The sequence below is a fragment of the Neoarius graeffei genome, chromosome 3, assembly GCF_027579695.1.
Source record: "Neoarius graeffei isolate fNeoGra1 chromosome 3, fNeoGra1.pri, whole genome shotgun sequence".
Taxonomy (NCBI): domain Eukaryota; kingdom Metazoa; phylum Chordata; class Actinopteri; order Siluriformes; family Ariidae; genus Neoarius; species Neoarius graeffei.
The window spans coordinates 82,249,795-82,276,387 of record NC_083571.1 but is presented as its reverse complement, the minus strand read 5'-3'; the positions used below and the strand labels follow the sequence as shown (position 1 = coordinate 82,276,387).

Below are 26,593 nucleotides of genomic sequence, written 5' to 3'. Positions count from 1 at the left end.
TTAGTGTTTGTCCTGTTTTGTCACATTACAAGCTGGAATTAAAATGGATTTTTTTTTTTTGGTGTGGGAGGGCACCTTTTGATTTACACAACATGCTTACCACTTTAGAGGTGCAAAATATTTTATATTGTGACGCAAATAATAAATAAGATGGGAAAAACAAAAATCTGGAACGTGCATAGGTATTCACCCCCTTTCATATGAAACCCTTAAATAAGAGCTGGTCCAACCAATTCGCTTCATAAGGTCACATAAGTTGATTAAGATCCACCTGTGTGCAATCAAAGCGGCACAGGATCTGTCGCATGATGTCTGTATAAAATCAACCTGTTCTGGAAGGACCCTGACTCTGCAACACTACTAAGCAAGCAACATGAAAACCAAGGAGCCTCCAAACAGGTCAGAGACAAAGTTGTGGAGAACTATACATCCGGATATAATATCCCAAACTTTGAATATCCCAAGGAGCACCATTAAATCCATTATAGCACAATAGAAGGAATATGGCACCACTACAAACCTGACAAGAGAAGGCCGCCCACCAAAACTCACAGACCGGGCAAGGAGGGCATTAATCAATCAGAGACGCAACAAAGACACCAAAGATAACACTGAAGGAGCTGCAAAGATCCACAGCGGAGATGGGAGTATCTGTCCATAGAACCACTTTAAGCCATACAGAGTGGGGTTTTATGGAAGAGTGGCCAGAAAAAAAGCCACTGCTTAAAGGAAAAAAAAAAAAAACCCAAACAAACCACATTTGGAGTTTGCCCAACAGCATGTGGCAGATTCCAAAAACACATGGAAGAAGATTCTCTGGTCAGATGAGACTAAAATTGAACTTTTTGGCCATCATGGGAAACGCCATGTGTGACGCAAACCCAACACCCTGAGAACACCATTCCTACAGTGAAGCATGGTGGTGGCAGCATCATGCTGTGGGGATGTTTTCATCTGCAGGGACAGAAAAGCTGGTCAGGACTGAAGGAAAGATGGATGGCACTAAATACAGGGCAGTTCTGGAGGAAAACCTGTTTGAGTCAGCCAGAAGTTTGAGACTGGGACAAAGATTCATGTTCCAGCAGGACAATGACCCTAAACATACTGCTAAAGCAACATTGGAATGGTTTAAAGGGAAACATTTTAAATGTATTGGAATGGCCGAGTCAAAGCCCAGACCTCAATCCAATTGAGAATCTGTGGCATAACTTGAAGATTGCTGTACACCAACGCAACCCATCTAACTTGAAGGAGTTGGAGCAGTTTTGCCTTGAGGAATGGGCAAAAATCCCAGTGGCTAGATGTGCTAAGCTAATAAAGACATTCCCCAAGAGACTTGCAGCTGTAATTGCAGCAAAAGGTGGTTCTACAAAGTATTGACTTTGGGGGAGTGAATACCTATACACACTCCAGATTTCTGGTTTTTCATCTTAAAATTATTGTTTGTGTCACAATGTAAAAAAATAATAAAATATGCACCTTTAAAAGGAACGGTCCACCGTACTTCCATAATGAAATATGCTCTTATCTGAATTGAGACGAGCTGCTCCGTACCTCTCCGAGCTTTGTGCGACCTCCCAGTCAGTCAGACGCAGTCAGACGCGCCGTCACTCCTGTTAGCAATGTAGCTAGGCTCAGTATGGCCAATGGTATTTTTTGGGGTTGTAGTTAGATGCGACCAAACTCTTCCGCGTTTTTCCTGTTTACATAGGTTTATATGACCAGTGATATGAAACAAGTTCAGTTACACAAATTGAAACGTAGCGATTTTCTATGCTATGGAAAGTCCGCACTATAATGAAAGGCGTACTAACACCTTCTGCGCGCTTCGGCAGCGCATTGATACGGAGCTCAGATATCAATGCGCTGCCGAAGCGCACAGAAGGTGTTAGTACGCCTGTCATTATAGTGCGGACTTTCCATAGCATAGAAAATCGCTACGTTTCAATTTGTGTAACTGAACTTGTTTCATGTCACTGGTCATATAAACCTATGTAAACAGGAAAAACGCGGAAGAGTTTGGTCGCATCTAACTACAGCCCCAAAAAATACCATTGGCCGTGCTGAGCCTAGCTACATTGCTAACAGGAGTGACAGCGCGTCTGACTGCGTCTGACTGACTGGGAGGTCGCGCAAAGCTCGGAGAGGTATGGAGCAGCTCGTCTCAATTCAGATAAGAGCATATTTCATTATGGAAGTACGGTGGACTGTTCCTTTAACGTGGTAGGCTTGTTGTGTAAACCAAATGGTGCTAATCCACCAAAAATCAATTTTAATGCCAGCTTGTAATGCGACAAAACAGGACAAACACCAAGGGGGATGAATACTTTTGCAAGAGACTGTATGCTATTATCTTATTATGACTATTTGTGGTTACAGCACGTAGGTTAAAATCGAGGTTTTATTTAAGCTGAAATATGTTTTCCAGTTTCCAAGTCTATTTCATTTTCCTCAATGTGATCTTTTAATCTCACTGGACGGAAATGAGGTCAATGTGGAAAACTCCATGTGCTCACAGTTTACTGAAATGTACAAATCAGACCTCAATCTGCAGTGAAATGGCACTACAAACACATTTGAGGTTAGTCTGATCATCAAAGACATTTTGTAAAGCTTTGCAAAAACAAAATGTCTCATGAAAGACACACATAACGAGCAGGAGTTGTTCAGAGTGATATTGAAAAAGTTGCATGTAAATCTGTGTTTGGGGAAATTATGCTACAAACCAGTGCAGAAACACAAAGCTTAGTTGGAAAAAAGTGCTGTGTCTTTACAGACTAAAAGGAAAAATGTTTAATCACTGTGGTGGTGGGGTGGGGTGGGGGTGGGGGGGGTGGGGGTGGGGGGGGGGGTAGGTGCATTTTAGCATTTAGAAAAAATGAAGCTTTGAAAGATGCGTGGTACTTACTTTCCGTCTCCTGTTTGAGAGCACTCTCTTTCCGAGGAAGCGTGGCTGGAGGCCAGTTAGAAAGGCAGGCATCAGAGACAGAGACACGTTAGGCTCATGACATGCAGTGGGATTCAGGGGGTTAGGGGTTAGACATGAGGTCAGAGATATACACAATGACATGCGCTGCCCTGTCTGCATCCGACTCGGCTTTGCAAACCCACTGGCTGCTTGAAAACAAAATTCACCAACATTTTGTTTTCCACACAACAAAGAACAATGGGATAGAGTCGAGTTACCACCATCTGATGGTTAGCTAGGAGCTGTACTAGGAATTTATTACAAACTAAAGCTTTATTCGAGTCCTGTAAGTCTTTTGTGACTTATAGATATTAGTTCAGCAATTCAAATAGGGCTGCAACAACAAGTCAACAAAATCAATAGTTGATAATCATTATTGATTAATTAAACCGAATTATGAAGCACACTGTGATGTAGAGCCCTGCACTCCCGCGGGAGTCCCGCGGGACCCGCCGCAAAGCAGTGCAGCGCGGGACAAATCTTGAAAGCTCATTGCGGGCGCGGGCGGGACCGGAAGTGCACATATGCGCGCGCGGGCAGGAGCGGGAGTGCACATATGCGGCGCGGGTGGGAGCGGTGATAAGCTGCAGTCCCGCTAACTAAAAATGTATTTGAAATAAAATTTATAAATTATTAATTTATGTCTATCATATATAATTTGTGCTGGATATTTTATTTGGCATGAATAAAAACATTTTAAGATGCTTAAATTTGCAGAGAGAGTCAGATAGAGCGAGGAATGGCATCCTTTGATCACTCTAATGACTTGCAGTTCACACCCAGCTAGCAGGAAAACCATGAGTGAAGTGATTTATTGCTTGCGTTAGTCTACAGCTTTAATCAGAGAGACAGATTACACAGTGACGGTAGGCTTGACTCAATGCTATCCCAGAAATCCTTCCTGTAATATGCAAATTTGGCTGTCCAATCAGAGGCGGCCAAATTTGCATATTACAGGAAGGATTTCTGGGATAGCATTGAGTCAAGCCTACCGTCACTGTGTAATCTGTCTCTCTGATTAAAGTTGTAGACTAACTCAAACAGTAAATCAATTCACTTCTCTTACTAGCTCTGCTTTGCAAAAGGAAAAAAAAACAAAACAAAAAAAACACCATTAGTACAAAGCAAGCCCATTCACTTTTTTATGCCGATCGGAGAATTACAATGGTTTACTCATGTAATAAAAATGTGCGATTCGCGATTAAATATTTTAATCGCATGACAGCGCTAATTATTATTATTAGAGACACTACATGCTGAATTCAGAAACAAGATAAACAATAACAAATGTGAGCTGTAGATATTTATGCTCAAATCCACTCAAAGTAGGGGGCGGGGCACCATCACGCTGTGTCAAGACAAGAACTTTCCTGAGAAATAACGCGAATGTCTGCATCATGCGGGATTTGCGGGCGGGAGCGGGACAAAATATGGCAGGCGCGGGTGGGAGCAGGACTGAAAATCATAATTTTTTTGTGGGCGCGGGCGGGAGCGGGACTGAAAATCATAATTCTTTGTGGGCGCGGGCGGGAGTGGGACTGCACAATGCGGGCGCGGGCAGGAGCGGGACTGAAAAATCCGACCAGCGCAGACCTCTATTGTGATGCATGACAATTTCATTTATTTAAAAAAAAAAGATGGAAATGGTGGTGCACGTTACAACGTTGAAAATCCTCTGAAGTATGGAAACACCACATTACTCTAGTGTTAACCTCATGATATACTGTACCTTGTGTTTTAATGCGAGTAATATTTTGATTTGTAATGTTTCGCTTCTGAGAAACAGTGGAAGCGTGACATGCCTGATAGAACCATGCTTATTAACTGCTGTGTATTGACTTGTCCGAGCTTTTCCAGTTTTCATTTATGGTCAAACTTATCTTGTACGACTCTGGCCAAAAAGTTAGTACTTTGCATGACAAATCGGTGGTTTGAAAATGACGGAACATAATCTGAAATGAATGATTCGTTTACGAGACAAATATTTTCTCACTTCAAAACACAACTCAGGTCGTGAAGCATGTGCATTTTGCAGCGTTGGGCAGTGAGATAATGAAGCCATTTGAATGAAATAGCTTGTAAGTAGCTAGATAATTTTTTGACCCAGTAAACGCTGAGAAAAACACTACACTGTTTCATTTTGTTAGCTAGCATATATATAGAAAAATTTTCTTTAAATAAATGTTTGTGGGCGGCACGGTGGTGTAGTGGTTAACGCTGTCGCCTCACAGCAAGAAGGTCCGGGTTCGAGCCCCGTGGCCGGCGAGGGCCTTTCTGTGCGGAGTTTGCATGTTCTCCCCGTGTCCGCGTGGGTTTCCTCCGGGTGCTCCGGTTTCCCCCACAGTCCAAAGACATGCAGGCTAGGTTAACTGGTGACTCTAAATTGACCGTAGGTGTGAATGTGAATGGTCGTCTGTGTCTACGTGTCAGCCCTGTGATGACCTGGCGACTTGTCCAGGGTGTACCCCGCCTTTCGCCTGTAGTCCGAAAGGCAGGGTACACCCTGGACAAGTTGCCAGGTCATCACAGGGCTGACACAGACACAGACAACCATTCACACTCACATTCACACCTACGGTCAATTTAGAGAGTCACCAGTTAACCTAACCTGCATGTCTTTGGACTGTGGGGGAAACCGGAGCACCCGGAGGAAACCCACGCGGACACGGGGAGAACATGCAAACTCCGCACAGAAAGGCCCTCGCCGGCCACGGGGCTCGAACCCGGACCTTCTTGCTGTGAGGCGACAGCGCTATTCACTACACCACCATGATGCCCCCTATTTATTATTAACCTTTTCATTTTTATTAATAAAAGTATTTTTTTGTTATTAGGCCATTATATTTTACTCCGACCTTTACAAATGTAGATAATTATTGTTAGTATAAATGTGCAGGCGATTACAGAAAAATCACGCGTGCCGATTGGTCGAGAGATTCAAACTATTTCTTGATAATCACCTCGAGCAACTCAGCAAAACAGCGGCCAATTGCTTCGTCACCATAAGCGAGGAAAAAATGTCAAATTATGAAAGAAAATGCTGTTCCTAAAAGCACTAAGGATGCTATGAAGTTTGGTCTAAAACTATTCAAAGGGGAGGTGGAACTGGGGTTTATTTTATTTGTTTCAAAACAAAGTATTTTATGCGACTCGGCATAGATAAGTGACACAACCCTGCACCGCGCTTTTATTACATTTGCATGCAGCTTTTGAAGTTTGAAATAAATTCTTTTTTAAATATTAATTTTTTTAATAAAATCACCTGTGTATTTATACTAAAACAATTATCCGCCTCCGGCTCAGTGAATATCAATGAATAATAACCTCGACTTTGAGTTATTATTCACCGATATTCACTTCACCTTCGGGGAATAATTTTTAATTAGTTTTTAAGAAAATTAAGCCTAAATTTTTTTTTTTTTAATTTAACAAAATGAACATTTAAGTTGATGAAGAATAGTAAAATAAATGTTGCTTTTTTTTTTGGTAATAAAAATTTCTTTAAATTTTTAATTCGTGCCTACTTTTCCTCCATTTGTCTGGTAAGAACTGAACAATTCAGGGCTTGAAATGCAGGTACAACATATAGCTGATCAATGTAGTTTTTTTTAAAATGCTGCAAATAAATATTGATATTTTAAAAACAATCCAACTAATTGATTAATCAAGAAAGAAAAAAAATCAATAGATTGTTTGATAACCCAAATACTTGTTAGTTGCAGCCCTAAATTCAAATAATATTCATAATTATAATTAACCAACTTGCACCACAAGACCTTCAGTTGAGTAGATGCAGATAAATATATCACTGAAATTACAATATATCAAATTAAGCTAAAATAATCTGGTATGCTTAAGAGATATTAAAGTGCCATTCCACCATTGGATGTATTCTTTGGCATAAAATACAATATATTTTGACAACATATATAAATGGTATCACTAGATAGAGAAATCTTTTAGCTTCAAAATGATATATCAAACAATTTTTTGACGACAAGTATATTAATTTTGCGACCAAAGTCACCTACCCTTTTAATTTCCGCGCGTGATGTCATCGGCAGGTTCCCCTTCTTGTGTACCACGTGACGTGTGACGTGGCACATATTATCAGCAATGGCAGATAGAACGCGATAAAAATAATACCAATAAATCTAGCTAATACCAATAAATCTAGCTAACTGAAAGATTAACTCAATTTTTCGCAATTTTTTTGGCCCCCATATACGAGGAGAAATGACTCTCTCACTTTGGGGGTTTCCTGGTCTAAAAATAGACCGACACGTGGTACACAAGAAGGGGAACCTGCCGATGACATCACGTTTCACTACCACGCGGAAATTAAAAGGGTAGGTGACTTTGGTCGCAAAATTAATACACTTGTCGTTGTCAAAAAATTATGTTTGATATATCATTTTGAAGCTAAAAGATTTCTCTGTCTAGTCATGTTGTCATAAAATATATTGTATTTTATGCCAAAGAATACATCCAATGGTGGAATGGTACTTTAAGCGTTGTGATTTTAGGTATTTTAAGGCACACCAGACAGTTTAACCTCCTGAATGTCTAGTCCAAAAACTCAATGAGTTGTTAGCAATTCAGACTGTCTGCCCGGGAAAGCATTAATGCTTTTGACGTCAACAAACTAAAGTGCGTTTTTTCCATTAAGAACAACATTAGAGCAAGCAATATCAACTCCATCTTCTCTATCACATTAGAGTCAGACAAATGCAAGCAAAAAGGCCGGTGCAAGCACAGGACAAACGCTGAGCACAAAGATGACAATGCAGAATTTGCATAAAGAGTTAAATACACTGAAAATAAACAAATCTTACCAAACTTTCCCTTCCCTTCTTTGGTGGTTCCAGCCATTTTGATTTTTGCAACCTCAAAGAAATCTTTGATTTCTCTCTCGTACAACCTAGTCATGTAGTCTACATAGGTCTAAGGTAAATAAATAAGAGGGAGAAGAGACAGAAGATGCTTAGTTTATTGTTCTAGTTTGGTGAAGGAATATTATTTCAGGAATGTATATGGTGATAAAGTGATCACATGGATTTCTTCACAACTATGAGAATGCTGAATAATCTCAAATCCCAGAGATGTTCTGATGCTTAGGATGATGATGATGGAGGTGTTGAAGAAATGCTCACCCTGGACAGGCCATCGTACTTCTCTCTTTGCGTGTTCTTCAGCCACTCCATCAGTTTAGCATATCTGAGCAGGTCTCTGTGTAGAGGGCTGTGCTTGGGCAGGGTCAGCTCTGCTGTGTGCTGAGACAGCGTGGAGCTCTGATCATGACCCTACACACACATTTAAGAAAATAAATAAATAAAGTGCATTAATTGTACAGGCACCTCGAAGAAGAGCATACACACTAAAGGCCTATTCGCACGGGATAAGTATTACCTGTGGACCTCTGGTAATTCGGAATAATTGCAGAGAATGTCTGAGTTCTTAGTCCCGTGCGAATGCGCCATGTCCGTAATTTGCCAAGTAATAATTCCGCCGCGAATTACCTACTGTGTTTTGGCAAAACACAGACGTCCAGTGGTAATACAAGTCCCGTGTGAATGCGCATGTCTGTGTTTGTAATTATTAAACGCGCGTCTCTTGTACTTTTCTGGAGTGAATAATGGAGGATACGGGCGAAATTTTGATAAACAGCATTTCAGGGGCAAGTGGTAGTAGGCCTATCCCGTATTTGAACCAGATAAGCATTTTGAACTCCTGTCTACTAGTGTTGTGACGTTCGCGAACGAACCGATTCTTTTGAACGGCTCCTAGGCATGAACGATGAGAACCGAGTCTCGAGCTGGGGGAGCCGTTCTTTCTGTTGTTCTTTTTCTGTACTGTGTTTCAGATGAGAAAGCTTTTGCCCAAGGACAAGAAGTAGGCTAAACAGCATTTGCCTTTTATTTATTCAAGTTTTATCTGTTTGCCTAATAGTTCAAATTGTTTTGTATATAGTTTATAATGTTGTTGTGTGATATTAATGATAATATTGTGGGAAAACTACTTTGCACGGACGTTCATTTAATTTATTCTATCGTCATTTTGTTTGTTCTATTTTTGTGCATTTTATTTATCTGTTTGTCTAGTTGTATCTATTTTTCTAATAATAATATATTTTTTGCATTAATAGTTTGTTTTTTCCTATTAAAATAATCTTGTGTTCTTGCCAGTCTTTTGAACGGCTCTTTTCAAAGAACGGATCACAAAGATGCGGAGCCCATCAAAGAGCCATAAATCCCATCTCTACTGTCTACAAGACGAAACAGGATGCTGTGAACTTACGACACATCCGGTCACAATGTCTGTAAATTCAGTGAATTACAGACTTTTGCTTATCTCGTCCGAATGCGCCACACAATAACACAGAGGTGCGGGGGTAATTGCGAATTACCAGAGGTCCATAGGTAATACTTATCCCATGCGAATCGTACTTAAAACTGAGCATCTGAAGACATCACTGCAAGAAATAATTCGTTAATGGCAACAAGCAAATCAACAGGGATGATCTTATGATGATCTAAAAACACAGGCACTTAGTCTGAACTAACATTCCCTTACAGTCAGTCTTTCATCCTTGTAAGGGAATCAGAACTATCCTCCCGACACTGGCACACATGCTTCACTTTGTCAAATCGAACAGCGTGCTTTCTGACTTTCTTACCCCACGCCAACACTGCTAACAGCTGTCTCTACTTCACATCCAGTAGCTACAGGGCCATATTCAGAGTTGAGTGAAGTGTGAGCCAATAACAAATTGTGCCCATTGGTATTCTGACCTCAAATCGAATCACTGCTTGGACCGTGGCGCAAGATGCGTATACGGGGTGACCTTTTTTCAGGTCAAACTAGAGGTGTGTATCAGGACTGAGATCCCACATGACCCAACAAACAAGTCATGAGTGCAAGTTGTTTTTTTTCTTTCATGCAGTTGGGAGTGGGCTGCCAAATGTTAAGCCCGCAAAGAAAGGCGACGTTTATTAACACATCAAACGTTAAGCTTATAATGTGCTTGCACAATACTGCATGATGTTCAGAGGGTTTAAAAAGTATTCAGAATCTTTCTATTTTTGCACCTCTTGTAAATAAGTGATCAGACCTTTGACCTAGGCACTTCAAATTGAGCACAGATGCATCCTGTTCGCTTATTATCTTGAGATGTGTCTAAACTTTGACTGGAATGCACCCATGGCAAACACAGTTGGACTCAATTTACAGTGCACATCAGACCAAAAACCAAGCCATGAAAATCGTCTCCAGACAAATGTCTCAAGATCTGGGCAAGACTATAAAACCATTTCTAAAGCCTTGAATGTTCCTGGGAGAACAGTGAGAGCCATCTGTAAAATGGAAGAAGTCTGGTACAATCATGACTCTTCCTAGACTGGCCAAACTCAATAACTGGGTTAGAAGAGCCTTGGTAAGGGAGGTAGCCAGGAACAAAATGGCCACGCTCAGAAGTCCTCTGTACAGTCTGGAGTGAGGACTTCTGCTGGAAGGACAACCATTTCAGAAATGCTTCATCAATCAGGGCTTTATGGTAGTGTAGCAAGACAGAATCTACTCCTGAGTAAAAGACATGTCAGACACTTAACTGACTCGTCATTACTGAGCTGAACTATATGTGCTATGTCAAATGAAATCCAGATACTATTTATCAACTGGCCAATACCATCCCTACAGTGAAGCATGGTGGGGGCAGCATCATATAATCAGGGTGCTTCTAAGTGGCAAAGATGGGGAGACTGGCCAAAGGCAGCCAAATATAGAGAGCTATTTAAAAAAACCTCCTCTACAATGCACATAACTTTAGACTGGGAAACATACAGACACCCCCCCCCCAAAAAAAAAAAAAAAACTGGAGTAACAAGGCTCTTTGAGTAGCCCAGCCAAAAACCAGACTTGAACTTTAAGTTTATAGAACATCTATGGAGAGACCTGAAGATGGCAGTTCACTAACACTTCCTATCAAATGTGACTGAGCTTGAAAGAAAGAATGGGAGAAACTGCCCAAATGCAAATGTGCAAAATTTGTAGAGACTTACCCAAGATACAGTGGTGCTTGAAAGTTTGTGAACCCTTTAGAATTTTCTATATTTCTGCATAAATATGACGTAAAACATCATCAGATTTTCACACAAGTCCTAAAAGTAGATAAAGAGAACCCAGTTAAACAAATGAGACAAAAATATTATACTTGGTCATTTATTTATTGAGGAAAATGATCCAATAGTACATATCTGTGAGTGGCAAAAGTATGTGAACCTTTGCTTTCAGTATCTGGTGTGACCCCCCCCCCCCCCGTGCAGCAATAACTGCAACTAAACGTTTCCGGTAACTGTTGATCGGTCCTGCACACCGGCTTGGAGGAATTTTAGCCCATTCCTCCGTACAGAACAGCTTCAACTCTGGGATGTTGGTGGGTTTCCTCACATTAACTGCTCACTTCAGGTCCTTCCACAGCATTTCGATTGGATTAAGGTCAGAACTTTGACTTGGCCATTCCAAAACATTAACTTTATTCTTCTTTAACCATTCTTTGGTAGAACGACTTGTGTGCTTAGGGTCGTTGTCTTGCTGCATGACCCACCTTCTCTTGAGATTCAGTTCATGGACAGATGTCCTGACATTTTCCTTTAGAATTCACTGGTATAATTCAGAATTCATTGTTCCATCAATGATGGCAAGCCGTCCTGGCACAGATGCAGCAAAACAGGCCCAAACCATGATACTACCACCACCATGTTTCACATTTGGGATAAGGTTCTTATGCCGGAATGCAGTGTTTTCCTTTCTCCAAACATAACGCTTCTCATTTAAACCAAAAAGTTCTATTTTGGTCTCATCTGTCCACAAAACATTTTTCCAATAGCCTTCTGGCTTGTCCATGTGATCTTTAGCAAACTGCAGACGAGCAGCAATGTTCTTTTTGGAGAGCAGTGGCTTTCTCCTTGCAACTCTGCCATGCACACCATTGTTGTTCAGTGTTCTCCTGATGGTGGACTCATGAACATTAACATTAGCCAATGTGAGCGAGGCCTTCAGTTGCTTAGAAGTTACCCTGGGGTCCTTTGTGACCTCGCCGGCTATTACACGCCTTGCTCTTGGAGTGATCTTTGTTGGTCGACCACTCCTGGGGAGGGTAACAATGGTCTTGAATTTCCTCCATTTGTACACAATCTGTCTGACTGTGGACTGGTGGAGTCCAAACTCTTTAGAGATGGTTTTGTAACCTTTTCCAGCCTGATGAGCATCAACAACGCTTTTTCCGAGGTCCTCAGAAATCTCCTTTCTTCGTGCCATGATACACTTCCACAAACATGTGTTGTGAAGATCAGACTTTGATAGATCCCTGTTCTTTAAATAAAACAGGGTGCCCACTCACCTGATTGTCATCCCATTGATTGAAAACACCTGACTCTAATTTCACCTTCAAATTAACTTCTAATCCTAGAGGTTCACATACTTTTGCCACTCACAGATTTGTAATATTGGATCATTTTCCTCAATAAATAAATGACCAAGTATAATATTTTTGTCTCATTTGTTTAACTGGGTTCTCTTTATTTACTTTTAGGACTTCTGTGAAAATCTGATGATCTTTTAGGTCATATTTATGCAGAAATATAGAAAATTCTAAAGGGTTCACAAACTTTCAAGCACCACTGTACATGCAAAATCTATAACCGCTGCCAATGATGATTTAATAAAAGCACTGAATAAAGGGTCTAAATACTTATCTAATGAGAGATTTCAGTTTGATTTTTAATACATTTACAACCCCGATTCCAAAAAAGTTGGGACAAAGTACAAATTGTAAATAAAAACGGAATGCAATAATTTACAAATCTCAAAAACTGATACAGTATCACAATAGAACATAGACAACATATCAAATGTCGAAAGTGAGACATTTTGAAATTTCATGCCAAATATTGGCTCATTTGAAATTTCATGACAGCAACACATCTCAAAAAAGTTGGGACAGGGGCAATAAGAGGCTGGAAAAGTTAAAGGTACAAAAAAGGAACAGCTGGAGGACCAAATTGCAACTCATTAAGTCAATTGGCAATAGGTCATTAACATGACTGGGTATAAAAAAGAGCATCTTGGAGTGGCAGCGGCTCTCAGAAGTAAAGATGGGAAGAGGATCACCAATCCCCCTAATTCTGCGCCGACAAATAGTGGAGCAATATCAGAAAGGAGTTCGACAGTGTAAAATTGCAAAGAGTTTGAACATATCATCATCTACAGTGCATAATATCATCAAAAGATTCAGAGAATCTGGAAGAATCTCTGTGCGTAAGGGTCAAGGCCGGAAAACCATACTGGATGCCCGTGATCTTCGGGCCCTTAGACGGCACTGCATCACATACAGGCATGCTTCTGTATTGGAAATCACAAAATGGGCTCAGGAATATTTCCAGAGAACATTATCTGTGAACACAATTCACCGTGCCATCCGCCGTTGCCAGCTAAAACTCTATAGTTCAAAGAAGGAGCCGTATCTAAGCACGATCCAGAAGCGCAGATGTCTTCTCTGGGCCAAGGCTCATTTAAAATGGACTGTGGCAAAGTGGAAAACTGTTCTGTGGTCAGGCTAATCAAAATTTGAAGTTCTTTATGGAAATCAGGTACGCCGTGTCATTCGGACTAAAGAGGAGAAGGACGACCCAAGTTGTTATCAGCGCTCAGTTCAGAAGCCTGCATCTCTGATGGTATGGAGTTGCACTAGTGCGTATGGCATGGGCAGCTTACACATCTGGAAAGACACCATCAATGCTGAAAGGTATATCCAGGTTCTAGAGCAACATATGCTCCCATCCAGACGACGTCTCTTTCAGGGAAGACCTTGCATTTTCCAACATGACAATGCCAAACCACATACTGCATCAATTACAGCATCATGGCTGCGTAGAAGAAGGGTCCGGGTACTGAACTGGCCAGCCTGCAGTCCAGATCTTTCACCCATAGAAAACATTTGGCGCATCATAAAACGGAAGATACGACAAAAAAGACCTAAGACAGTTGAGCAACTAGAATCCTACATTAGACAAGAATGGGTTAACATTCCTGTCCCTAAACTTGAGCAACTTGTCTCCTCAGTCCCCAGACGTTTACAGACTGTTGTAAAGAGAAAAGGGGATGTCTCACAGTGGTAAACATGGCCTTGTCCCAACTTTTTTGAGATGTGTTATGAAATTTAAAAAATCACCTAATTTTTCTCTTTAAATGATACATTTTCTCAGTTTAAACATTTGATATGTCATCTATGTTCTATTCTGAATAAAATATGGAATTTTGAAACTTCCACATCATTGCATTCCGTTTTTATTTACAATTTGTACTTTGTCCCAACTTTTTTGGAATTGGGGTTGTACAACAATTTCAAAAAACTTGTTTTCACTTTGCAATTGCGGTTTATTGTGTGTCGACTGATGGAGAAAAAACAAAATTCAATCTATTTTAAATTAAATCTATATCCCCAAAAACATGTGTGGAAACTAAAGGTGTGTGAATAAGTTCCAAACTCACTGTATTTACAGTGTTCATTCTTTCATATTCAGTAACTGCTTTATCCTGTTCAGAGTTGGGGGGGGGGGGGGGGGGGGGGTAAATGACTAATTCAGACTTCCTGCTGGCACTCGTCATGCCAGTCATTGACGAACGTCACCCATCAGTGACGGAGAGAAAAACAGCCACAGGGCAGGCACACTCAGAGCCCCTGCCATCCCTGAGCACATCAGGCAGTGTTAGTAATACAGGGATCGGTTGGTAAACAAATAAGTAAATAAAGTAAGTGACGGTGAAAGTGCTGTCAGCCGGCAAGTGGCTGAAAGGAGCTCTGTGTTTCGGGGGCGTAGCATGTTGTGCCCCCGTGGCTAATGTATGATGTAAGACGCGGTGTCATTCTGTCTTCGGTTTGTAAATTGATGGGAAAATTAAATTCCTTCACTGCTGGTTGTTCCAAGACTCTTCTTGACTCTGTTCAATTGTAAATCAAGTTTTGTGTTGAAGTAAAGGCTAAAGGGAGTCCTAATATCACTTTTGAATAATTCTATGCTAAAATAACTTTATATAAAGCTCAAACTAAAGAGGTTTATTTTAGCTTGATGGTGCACAGGGCGCCCAAAATCAAGTCTCTCTTATTAAAGGCTGGAGTGGAGCCTAAATTTTATATGTAATGGAGAGGCCTCGCTGTATCTGTACAAATATTTGAATTGTGTCAGTTTGGTTGGTATAAACCTATATTAAGTCCACTCTGATATGTTGGTAATTCAGAAAAAATACAGACCAAATGAAGAAAAAAAATAAGAAAAAGGTGATGAATACTTCTTTGACTTGATTTTTCATGGAAAAAAGTGGAGAATATTTTTCAGAACCCAGGGGGAACGCTGTTAATTTATTTATATTGTTGGAAATAATTGGAAATTCCTGAACATAAGCAGTTATTTTGAGGACGTGAGTGTTTACTGGAATTCTCAACGCTGCCATTCATTCTGAGTTTGATGCTTTGTCTGCTTCTTTAAGGAGTAGGATCTGCTGTACATATTAAAGGCTGTCAGGCAATTAAAGTTTCTATACAATCGATCTCAGCATATGCACATTAGGATAATAACGCCTGTTTATTTTTTTTTTTACATTTTCATGTAATCCTTTTTTGTCTCGTTTTTGCTACACCATATTGCAACTGATCACAAAAAAAAAAAAATCTGATCAGCTTTATCAGTTCCCCCACACTGCACTGCTTTTTTTTTTTTTTACTGTGATCAATTAGTATTTGTTTCAGGTTTAAAGGCAAGTGCTTATTTTATATATATATATATATATATATATATATATATATATATATATATATATATATATATATATATATAAATAAAACCTCCTACAGCCTTAGAGGCATGAAAAGGTCATTTCAATAACCTGAATGCTCACAAAGTCAACCCAAGGACCAACACAGCACTACTCTGGAAATGTTTATCTTTCTTCGTGTATATTCTGACCTTAAAGTGCATATCGCGGGTAAATTCAGGAGCAAGATCAATGTAATTCTCCCATTTTATATTAAACTTTGGTCAAATATCTGTCACATTTTGCATTTTGTGCAGTTTTTTTTACCTTGCGCAATACCAGAAAAATTCAGCTGAAATCAAGGCATTTGAGGCGAATTGGTCCGCCTCTGAAAAAACTTGGCATTTGGATTTCCCGGCAAACATTGATTTTCGTGTTGTTGCTTGCGGGACGCCTCCTTTTGAATCCTACGTCAGCGCTGGTTTGTTTATGAGAAAACGACCTGGTGGTTTTCTGCAAATTTCTTCAACGTTATCACGTAATTATTAAAATGGTTAACAGATGTATCGTAGGAGGGTGTAGCAACACCAATCTTGATGGGATTAATACTCATTGTTTCCCAAAAGACCGGAAAATAAGAGAGAAATGGGAGCGCTTGGTCTACACAGGCTGTGCACTGAAACCGTGCAAAGCTCTCTCAGCCTGCTGGCGCTTCCGCAGGTAACGTCACGAATCTGGCTCCAGACTCCCTTGGGATTTTTCCAGACGCGTTTTATTTTTTTCTGCTGTAGACAGATGGCCTTGTGCAAAATTACCCTTCTGGATGAGTGTGTAAAGAGACATGCTTTCATATTAAAAAAAATAAATAATAATAATAATAATAATATTGGTCCAGAATATGCACTTTAAGTTGCCAAAGTCACCTTCTCCGAATATGGCCCACAGTTACAGCATGCAGTATTTACTGTATTTATTTATTAATACATACTCCTTAAAAGTATTTCACTATGCATAACCAGAAGGCATAAGAAGCAGTTCTCACTGAACAAAACAATGCAGTGTTTTATTTTCCCCACACCTCTAGGGGATGTGAGAGAGAGAACATGAATTTCAGACAGAGCCTGCTGGTGGTACTGGTGAGTTCATGGGTTTGTAGACATCCTGAGATGAATCAATCAGACACCACACACATGCTTCTGTGGAAGCAAGGACATTCGATGGATGTTAGTGGAGGTAGTGAAGATCACAAGTTCGGTTAGAGTGGGCGTTTCAAACAGGGGGGAGCGTGTACTCACAGGGAGTGACAGACAGGACGACCTATAGAACTGAGGAATGGTCATTTTGAAGTGACTGAAGTGGTTGAACTAAGAATGAAGCGAGGTGGCACAGAGAGACAGAACAGTTCAGAACAGCAGCAGACTGGTCACACAACAAAGAAGATACATCAGAATAGGAAAACAGTCACAGACTAGAGGAAAAAGGAAAAGAAACAGGGCTTAATTAAGCACAAGGATTAAGAAATGTGTGCACATTGACCGTTACCTGGTGCACAAACACATTGTTGAGGTGGTTGGTGAGGCGACGGGCAAAATTGTCTCTGAGCTCACCAAACAGAAGCTGCTGCTGCTTCACGGCGAACAGCTTATCATGTCCTGACAGACACACACACACACACACACACACACACACACACACACACACACACACACGAGTTTTGAAACCACAGCTTCTGTTTAAACCCTCGCATGTTACATATGCTCATCTCTTCAAAACATTTTTACATGATGCAAGATGGCGTGTCACTGAACGTACACATTCTCAAAATATTATTATTTTAATATGCAATATTTCTGTTGTCTTACTGTCGATGTTTCACACACACCTGGTCGGAGTGCTACGTTCATACACTGCAGCAGAGCCTCAGAGGCATTGATGCAGGCCTCGATACCTTTAGGAGAAGACAGATCTCCCTCATGTAGAGCTCTGATATGCCCTTTAGACAGATCCATATAGTTCTGAAAAGACAAAGGGTCATAAACAAAGTCTTTACATTTCTGAGACTGCCTACTGACTCCTGGATCCATCACAGCTCTACCATCAACCATGGCCTCAGGTACAGGCACAACAGCAAATATCTATTGCATCTATTGTGTCAAATATCTATTGTGAACACAGTTTAAATTGGAACAAGTCATGTTTCAACCGTATCATGCATTTATAGTTGATTTAAGCTAATCTAATGGACTGATCGTCATTGTTGCATTGTCATTTACTACTGAATCTAGTGTCTTTACAACTCCATCCATCTGCCTGCCCGCCCACCCAACTCCCATGACTCCTCACCACCAGAAACTGGATCTCGTCAAGGAGCTTTCCATTGTTGGTTTTGCTGATCTGAATGAGCCGGTTGCTCTGAGAGATCTGGTCCATCTGCTCCTTGACGCTCTGCAGCATTTCCTCATAGCTTAGCAGCTTTCCCTCGATGGCATCCACCTCGGCCAATGCCTCATCCAGCAGCTGCATCAGGATGTTCACCTGCTTCTCTGATGCCATGATTGACTGGATGTTTGCCTGGATGGGTGGAGAAACAGTTAACAAAGAATGAATAGGAAATGTGCCCACCCCCCAAAAAAAAGGGGGGAGGAAGGGGAATGGCTTCCAGGTACTCACCCCATCCAGGACCTGCAGCTCTCGGGAAAGTTTCTCAGCGAAGGCCTCTGCGTTGGAGATGGCATACTCACACACCTCCATCATATTCTCAATGTCCTGCTCCTCCCGTGTGTTCAGTTCTTGGTAGTCATCCAGAGTGTCCTCATCACCGCCGGCAACACTCTGACTCTCGCCGCTTGGGACTGACTCTGAGGAAGAGGCATGCGTTATGGAACTAATACAAGATACCTACAAAGAAACTGTTATTACATGAACGGCGCACACTCGTTTCGTTAGGGAGTACAAAGAATGCGTAGGGTAGAATTTTTAGATTAGAGTAGAAAACTGTTACCTCAACAGATCAAGTTATCAAAAAACACATACAAAAACGGTCAGTAAAAGCTCTCTTTGTGTACGGATCAGTGTCAAACAACTCTAGCTATATGAAGGTGAATTCAAACAGACAAAAAGCGTCATGGGTGGCGCTCCAACTCAATGAGGGGAGAAAGGAAAATGAAAAGATGAATGGAAATGGAGAATGGAGACAAAGGAGGAAAAACAGGTACTGTACCAACCTTCAGGGAGCTCTGGCCAGTGAGAGTTTTAAGGAAAAGAGTGCAGAAGAGAGGTTATAAAGCATTATAAAGCCACTTAGTGAAAGAAGAGAAGGAGAGAGAAAGAGAGTTTAATCAGGTAAACTTGGTCCATTTTGGCTGCATCAACAGACTTAACAATTCTACTCATTCTACATGCACATATTAGTCACATACTGACATTCTTCAGAATAAAAGCTTAAATTGTAACTATAATACATGCATACTGGCAGTTACATAATCCCAACACCAACACCTCCTTAGTACCAGTAGGGGCAGTAGTGAGTGGCATAAACTGAGGCTCTACCTTCCAGCAGCTGGGGGCTGACATTAATGAATTCCACTTTCTTCCTCAGGTAGCGCTGGTTCAGCTTCCAGATGCAGGAAATGAAGGAGTTCTTCTCTGCCGTGCTGCTGGCCACCCAACGATACACCTTCTCAAAGTGTAGGTCAAACTCTGGGTTCTCCTGCAGAGAGAAAAGTGAGTATTAAGAATGATCCATCCATCCATCCATTATCCATAACCGCTTATCCTGTGCAGGGTCACGGGCAAGCTGGAGCCTATCCCGGCTAACAATGGGCGAGAGACAGGGTACACCCTGGACAAGTCACCAGATCATCGCAGGGCTGACACACAGAGACAAACAACCATTCACACTCACATTCACACCTACAGTCAATTTAGAGCCACCTCTTAACCTAACCTGCATGCCTTTGGACTGTGGGGGAAACCGGAGCACCTGGAGAAAACCTACACAGACACAGGGAGAACATGCAAACTCCACACAGAAAGGCCCCCATCGGGCTGCTGGGCTTGAACCCAGAACCTTCTTTCTGTGAAGTGACAGTGCTAACCACTACACCACCATGCCACCATTAAGAATGATAAAAATGTGAAACATGGAATGGCAAGAAAACACTCTGCCACTTCCAATACTCTTTTTTTTTCCTGCAATAATTATTGTGTTACTCTTAAGCATTAGTTACACCAGGTTTACACCCTGATCTTTTCCTGTCTGGGGTGGATTTAAAAAAAAAAAAAAAAAAAAAAGATAGAACTCGACACCAACGGCGTCGATGGGGATGCCTCCACCTGGTAGACTACACGCCTTATTAAGTTGTGATTTGGGGATGGACATTTGACCTCACAGTAATCTTGACCTGGTGAAATTACTTGTATCAGCCTTGGAGATATTGTGTTCACAAGGTTTTCGGACAGACATTTGACCTCACAGTGACCTTGACCTCAGACCTTTTGATCTCAAAATCTAATCAGTTCATGTTTGTCCCAAAGCGCACAAATGGTGAAAGTTTGGTGAAATTCCTTTCATTAGCCTTTGCGATATCGCGTTCACAAGGTTTCGGGATGGACGCACGCATGCACGGACAACCCGAAAACATAATGCCTCCTGCACCTTACGGTGGCGGAGGCATAAAAAAAAAAAGTGCCCTTGTTGTTATTTTGAAATGAATGTAATGTAATGGACATCACATCCTGTTTGCTCAAACCCTAATCCTTTCCCCATTTAAAATGAGTTGCTTTTTCACTAGGCACATTTTTATTTGCGTTTGAATTGGCCAGTGTGTAGGCTGAAACAGGTGTGTGTATCCTGTACATACTGGAAAGTACACAATGTATAATATCAGTTTTGATTTGTACATACAAAAAAAACAACAACAAAAAAAAAAAAACATTAAAACAGTTGAACTATATTCATGTCATTGGGTCTCACTGATGAATCTTTTAGTAAAAATGTTGTGTAAGCCAAACTAAAACAATTTTGTAGGATTTAAAAAAAGTTTTGGAAATGCTAATTTTCTTTGTACTTGTGTGCATATGTTGATCGCCCACAAAGCAGGTTCCCAACACAGCTCGTTTGCATTTAGTGACATTTAGTGTACAGACAGCTGGGTTTGAACAATGAGCGTAAAGGCTGAAAGACAAAAGTGGAAGTTATTTTAACATCTATGCAAAAAAAAAAAAATTTAAATAAATAAATAAATAAATAAATAAAAACCTGGTGGTGTACGCCTCTATGTGGTGGGCCTAGACAGGGAGGATTTGATCCCCCAAACTAAACGTACACCAGCCAGTTAGGGCTAACCCCCTGAAGCTGGTTCTCCTACTGGGTTACGAGTAGCTAAGGAAAAAATTACAATTCAAACTCCGCAGCCCAGTCAGTCTCCCTCCGGTAATGAAACCACCAATACTGGAGATGGGACTTGCCCCAGGGGGAGACGACAGCAAACCCATCCAAGATGATCTTGGACGAAACACCTAAAATCCACACTACTTGAGTGTGCAAAGGCAACTGGCTGGCCTGAAAAGTCACGAATCAATGGAAAGGCTCTGAAGCAGCATTGGGATGCAGCAATGCCAATGCATGCTGACCTGACAGAGCAAAACGTTCGCGACCAGCTCAGCCAGCTGAAACTTCTTATGCGGCGTGATGAGCTAAATGCTGGTCCACGTCAGGTCCCTTTGACTGAACCCACTGTTCGAGCGGCAGCAGACCCGAAATTGCAGGCAGATGTCCGTGCTGCGATTACAAAATTTTCAGTGGGCAGATGCGTTGCATCTGTACGGGAAATGGACGACCCCACCCTCCACGAGTCTCCTGCTGCCTTGCAGGTCAGCCTTGGTTGGTCAAAGGCTAGCGGAGTAAACCCCGACAGAAAATCAGGAGTGGAGCCCCGTAGACGATTGACTGAAGTATCCATCACCTTCTGGCAGCTCCTGCATCCCGACGGGTCCCCAGCTGTCCTGACCCTGTCTTGCCGCTGGACCAGGCTCCTCGGGACAAGAGAGTGAGGTTGGCGCTGCGCAACCCTCCTTCACTTTAAACAAAGTCTCGCGCAAGTCATCAGTCATCCCTTATTAACAAGCCCTATGGCGATGGGCGAGCGGCGAAGCAACAGGTGTGGGCACACTGGTAATCATAGTCGCGGACCTGCACACAGGCGACTCAGGCCTAGTGGTCGTTCTTCACTGACTGGAGCAGAAGTGGAGTCCGGCAGCTGTCTGAGTGACTAAGCAGCCCTTTTTTAGGACAGTACTGCTCACCTTCCCGGCACGAGGAAGGGGCTAGAAAAGGTGCCCCAAATATTGCCTGCTCTATGCCTCCTTGGCCGGCTTACCGCGGTCAGTGGGGACCCCATTCAATGCAGTCGAAACAACAAGAAGAAAATCAAGATAATTCCTCTGAACTTTGCCGTGTGGAATGTCCGCATGCTTCTAGACTGGGTCGACTCAAACAGACCACAAAGACGCATAGCGCTCATTGCCCATGAACTCGCCCGATACAACATTGACACTGCCGCCCTTAGTGAGACCAGGCTGGCAGGTGAGGGAGAACTGACAGAAAGGAGTTCAGGTTACTCCTTTTTCTGGAGCGGACGGGCACCCGAAGAGAGACGCGAAGCAGGAGTTGGATTTGCCATAAAGACAATAATCATCGGCAAACCGGCTCATCCCCAAAAGGGGTGAACGACCGTCTAATGACCGTGCGACTTCCTCTATCCTACGGCAAGAAGTTCGCCACCATCGTGAGCTGCTATGCCCCCACCATGACCAACCCGGATGAGCTCAAGTACAGGTTCTATGTGAACCTTAGTGCCGTCATCTCCGCTGTCCCTGCTGCGGACAAGCTCATCATTCTTGGTGACTTCAATGCAAGAGTTGGATGTGACAGCATCTCCTGGGAAGGTGTGATTGGCAAGCATGAAACAGGAAAGTGCAACAGCAACGGCCTCCTGCTCCTCCAGACCTGTGCTGAACATGGCCTCCTGATCACGAACACCACCTTCCGCCTACCCACTCACAACAAGACATCATGGATGCACCCCCGCTCGAAGCATTGGCATCTGATTGATTATGTCATCGTCAGGAGGACGGACAAGATGTGAGGATCACAAAGGCTATGTGCGGTGTGGAGTGCTGGACGGACCACCGCCTCATTGTCTCCAAACTCAGCATCCGAGTGCAACCCAAGAGAAGACCCCAGGGCACCAAGGTGCCGAAGCATGTTAACATCAACAAGCTGAAAGACGGCTTCACCAAGCAGTCATTTGCTGACACTTTGGAGGAGTGGTTAGATGCCACCATACTTGATGAGGAGGATGTTGAAGTGGCGTGGACCACTCTCCGTAACATTGTGTACAACACAGCCATGGAGTGCCTAGGGCCACCCGCCAGGAAGCACAAGGACTGGTTCGATGAGAATCACACCGAGATCAAGGACCTTCTCGAGAAAAAACGTGCCACCTACAAAGAGCGTCTCCACGACCCCAAGTCAACAGCAAAGAAAGATGCCTTGCAGAGCATATGCAGTAATATACAACTCAAACTGCACGTGATGCAAGACTCCTGGCTGAATGCAAAAGCTGATGAGATCCAAGGCTATGCTGACATGAATGACATGAGAAACTTCTACAACAGCCTGAAAGAAGTCTACGGTCCCAGCAGCTCGGGATCATTCCCCCTGCTCAGCGCAGATGGGACCACGCTCATCACAGAGAAGGACAAAATCCTCGAGCGGTGGGCCGAACACTGACAGCATCCTAAACAGACCGTCCACCATCAACGACGAAGCCATTACAAGACTACCGCAGATCCCAGTGAATGAGACACTCAATGCTGTCCCTACTCTGGAGGAGATTCAGAAGGCCATCCGTCAGCTGTCTAGTGGCAAAGCACCTGGATCTGACTTCATCCCAGCCGAACTTTACAAGGAGGGTGGCTCAGCGCTGACAGACAAGCTTCTCAATCTCCTCCAGATAATATGGGCGAAAGACGTGGTACCGCAAGATTTCAAAGATGCCTTGATCATCCACATATACAAGAGAAAGGGAAACCGCCAAGCCTGCGACAACCATTGTGGAATCTCCATACTGGCCATCGCAGGCAAGATCCTGGCCAGAGTCCTCCTGAACTGGCTCAACTTCCATCTTGAGCAGGGACTTCTGCCAGAAAGTCAGTGTGGCTTCCGGAAGAATCGCGGGACCATCAACATGGTTTTTGCTGTGAGGCAACTCCAGGAGAAGTGCCAGGAGCAGAATGTTGCCTTGTATTCAACCTACGTCAATCTGACCAAGGCCTTTGATACTGTAAGCAGAGACGGCCTCTGGAGAATCATGCCGAAATACGGCTGCCCCGACAAGTTCATCTCCATCATTTGACAACTGCACGACGGCATGCTGGCCAGAGTCCAGGACTGCGGAGAAACATCTGAACCGTTCCCTGTCACCAACGGTGTAAAACAGGGATGTGTCCTGGCTCCCACACTCTTCAGTATGATGTTTTCAGCAATGCTATCGGACGCATTCACTGGTTCGGATGCTGGGATCGATATCAGATATCGTACCGATGGCTCAATCTTCAACCTCAGGAAGCTCCAAGCAAAAACCAAGGTGAAGTCAGAGTCCATCAACGAACTTCTGTTTGCTGATGACTGCGCCCTTAACGCTACCACAGAAGCTGACATGCAATGTAGTGTCGACAAGTTCCCTGAGGCCTGCAACAACTTCAGCTTAACCATCAGCATAAAGAAGACAGAAGTCATGCACCAGCCAGCACCAGGGAGACCCTACATCGAACCCAACATTACCATCAATGGGCAAAGACTAAATGTGGTTGACAAGTTCACGTACCTCGGCAGCACCCTCTCCAGATCCGTTGTCATGGACGAGGAGATGAACGCCAGACTCGCGAAAGCGAGTGCCACATTTGGTAGACTAAATAAAAACGTGTGGACCTGGAGGGATATCTCGGAGGAAACGAAGATCAAAGTCTACCGTGCCGTAGTCCTCATTGCTCTTCTCTATGGGTGCAAGACCTGGACAGTGTACTGGCGCCATGAAAGGAAGCTCAATCACTTCCACAACACCTGCCTCTGGAAAATCCTCGGCATCAGCTGGCAGGAAAAGATCCCGGACACCGAGGTGCTCGCCCGGGCCAATCTACCCAGCATCCACACCATCCTGATACAGTCGCAGCTACGATGGGCAGGACACATCATGCGCATGGCCGACCACCGCATCCCCAAGAAGCTACTCTGCGGGGAACTGTCACACGGCAAGCGCTCCCAAGTAGGCCAGAAAAAGCGCTTCAAGGATACGCTGAAAGCTTCCCTCAAGGCATTCGGCATTGACCCAAATGGTTGGGAGCAGACGGAGCAGGATAGGGACAGCTGGAGGGCGGCAGTCAAGCGGGGGGGCAAAAGCACATGAAGTTCAGAGGCAAGCAACAGCACAGCAGCGCAGGCAAGCAAGAAAAGCCAACGCCACTCCAGTGTTTGCCGCTGCCATCCCATGCCCACACTGCCCTCACCTCTTCAGAGCTCAGATTGGCCTCATTAGCCACCTGCGCACCCACAATTAACCCCATCCCCCAAACAAAGGTTTGACTCGATGGTCTTCATCGTTCCGATGGACAAAGAAAGACAAAACTTTCAGATGGAATTCCCCATAATGGAGTTACTGTCCCTGAATCAAATAATAATAATAATAATAATAATAATAATAATAAATAGTGCAAGCACTTAACCTCCCATCAGCTGAAGGCCTTTGTTCACAGCTTACAGCTCTGCGCATACAGACTGACCTGTCTGTAGTATTATACGTAGTATCCGTTTATACAGTGCAATTTCTTTTTGTCATAATTTAATGATCCTTTACATTTGTCTTAATCTATGGGTTTGTGTTGGCTCTGTAATTCACTTATCCTCCTCACGCTGAATGGTGCACAGGGCCTCCATGTTTGCTCTCCAACTGTCTCACTGGGATCCTGCCTTGTGCACCTGGTTCCAGGATGTCCAGGCCCATGGTCGCACTCGCACCAGCATGATCAGCTGGGATAGGCTCCAGCTTGCCTGCGACCCTGTAGAACAGGATAAAGCGGCTAGAAATAATGAGATGAGATGAAGGTAGGCTAGTTAACCGTATGCCCAACCCCCAACCTGGATGCTCATTTCTGTATGACCACTTGCCCTGAATCGATCCAACATGGTTGGACATGCAGGAGACATGATGCTGGCATAGCTTCAGGGGTCTTTGCAGCACATAAGCTACCATACCACTTCAAGGTTAGGGCATCGTAGTGGTTGGCTCTGTAATTAATGCAAATAAGGGCAGCATGGTGGTGTAGTGGTTAGCACTGTCACCTCACAGCAAGAAGGTTCTGGGTTTGAGCCCAGCGGCTGACGGGGGCCTTTCTGTGTTGAGTTTGCATGTTCTCCCCGTGTCTGGCTGGGTTTCCTCTGGGTGCTCCGGTTTCCCCCACAGTTCAAAAGACATGCGGTTAGGTTAACATGGGGCAGCCATGGCCTGAGGTTGGACTGAAGTGCCCTGAACAAGGCACCTGACCCCCAACTGCTCTCCGGGCACTGAAGCATAGCTGCCCACTGCTTTGGGTGTGTGTGTGCTTATTGTTCACTTGTGTGTTTTCGCTGCTTCAGATGGGTTAAATTTCACCTTGTGCTTAAGTCTCTGTTTGAGTATGTGTGTGATAAATAAAGGCTTCTTCTTAACATAAAATGATTGGTTTTCACAAAATGGTCTGTAATCTAATGAACTAGCA

General features: G+C 43.0%; 1 protein-coding gene across 2 annotated transcripts in view; it reads right to left on the bottom strand.

Moving 5' to 3' along the window:
- exoc1 (exocyst complex component 1) overlaps positions 1-26,593 on the bottom strand; it is a 54,530-nt gene that overhangs the window by 18,727 nt on the left and 9,210 nt on the right. The window contains exons 4-11 of one of the 2 annotated variants that reach the window (XM_060917488.1): positions 19,325-19,484; positions 18,446-18,633; positions 18,119-18,346; positions 17,658-17,790; positions 17,318-17,427; positions 8,122-8,271; positions 7,804-7,912; positions 2,909-2,953 (exon numbers count right to left, since the gene is read on the bottom strand). In XM_060917488.1, the coding sequence (XP_060773471.1) occupies positions 2,909-2,953; positions 7,804-7,912; positions 8,122-8,271; positions 17,318-17,427; positions 17,658-17,790; positions 18,119-18,346; positions 18,446-18,633; positions 19,325-19,484 (1,123 nt within the window). The remainder of the gene's footprint in view (positions 1-2,908; positions 2,954-7,803; positions 7,913-8,121; positions 8,272-17,317; positions 17,428-17,657; positions 17,791-18,118; positions 18,347-18,445; positions 18,634-19,324; positions 19,485-26,593) is intronic. The other variant, XM_060917489.1, reaches the window with a different exon arrangement.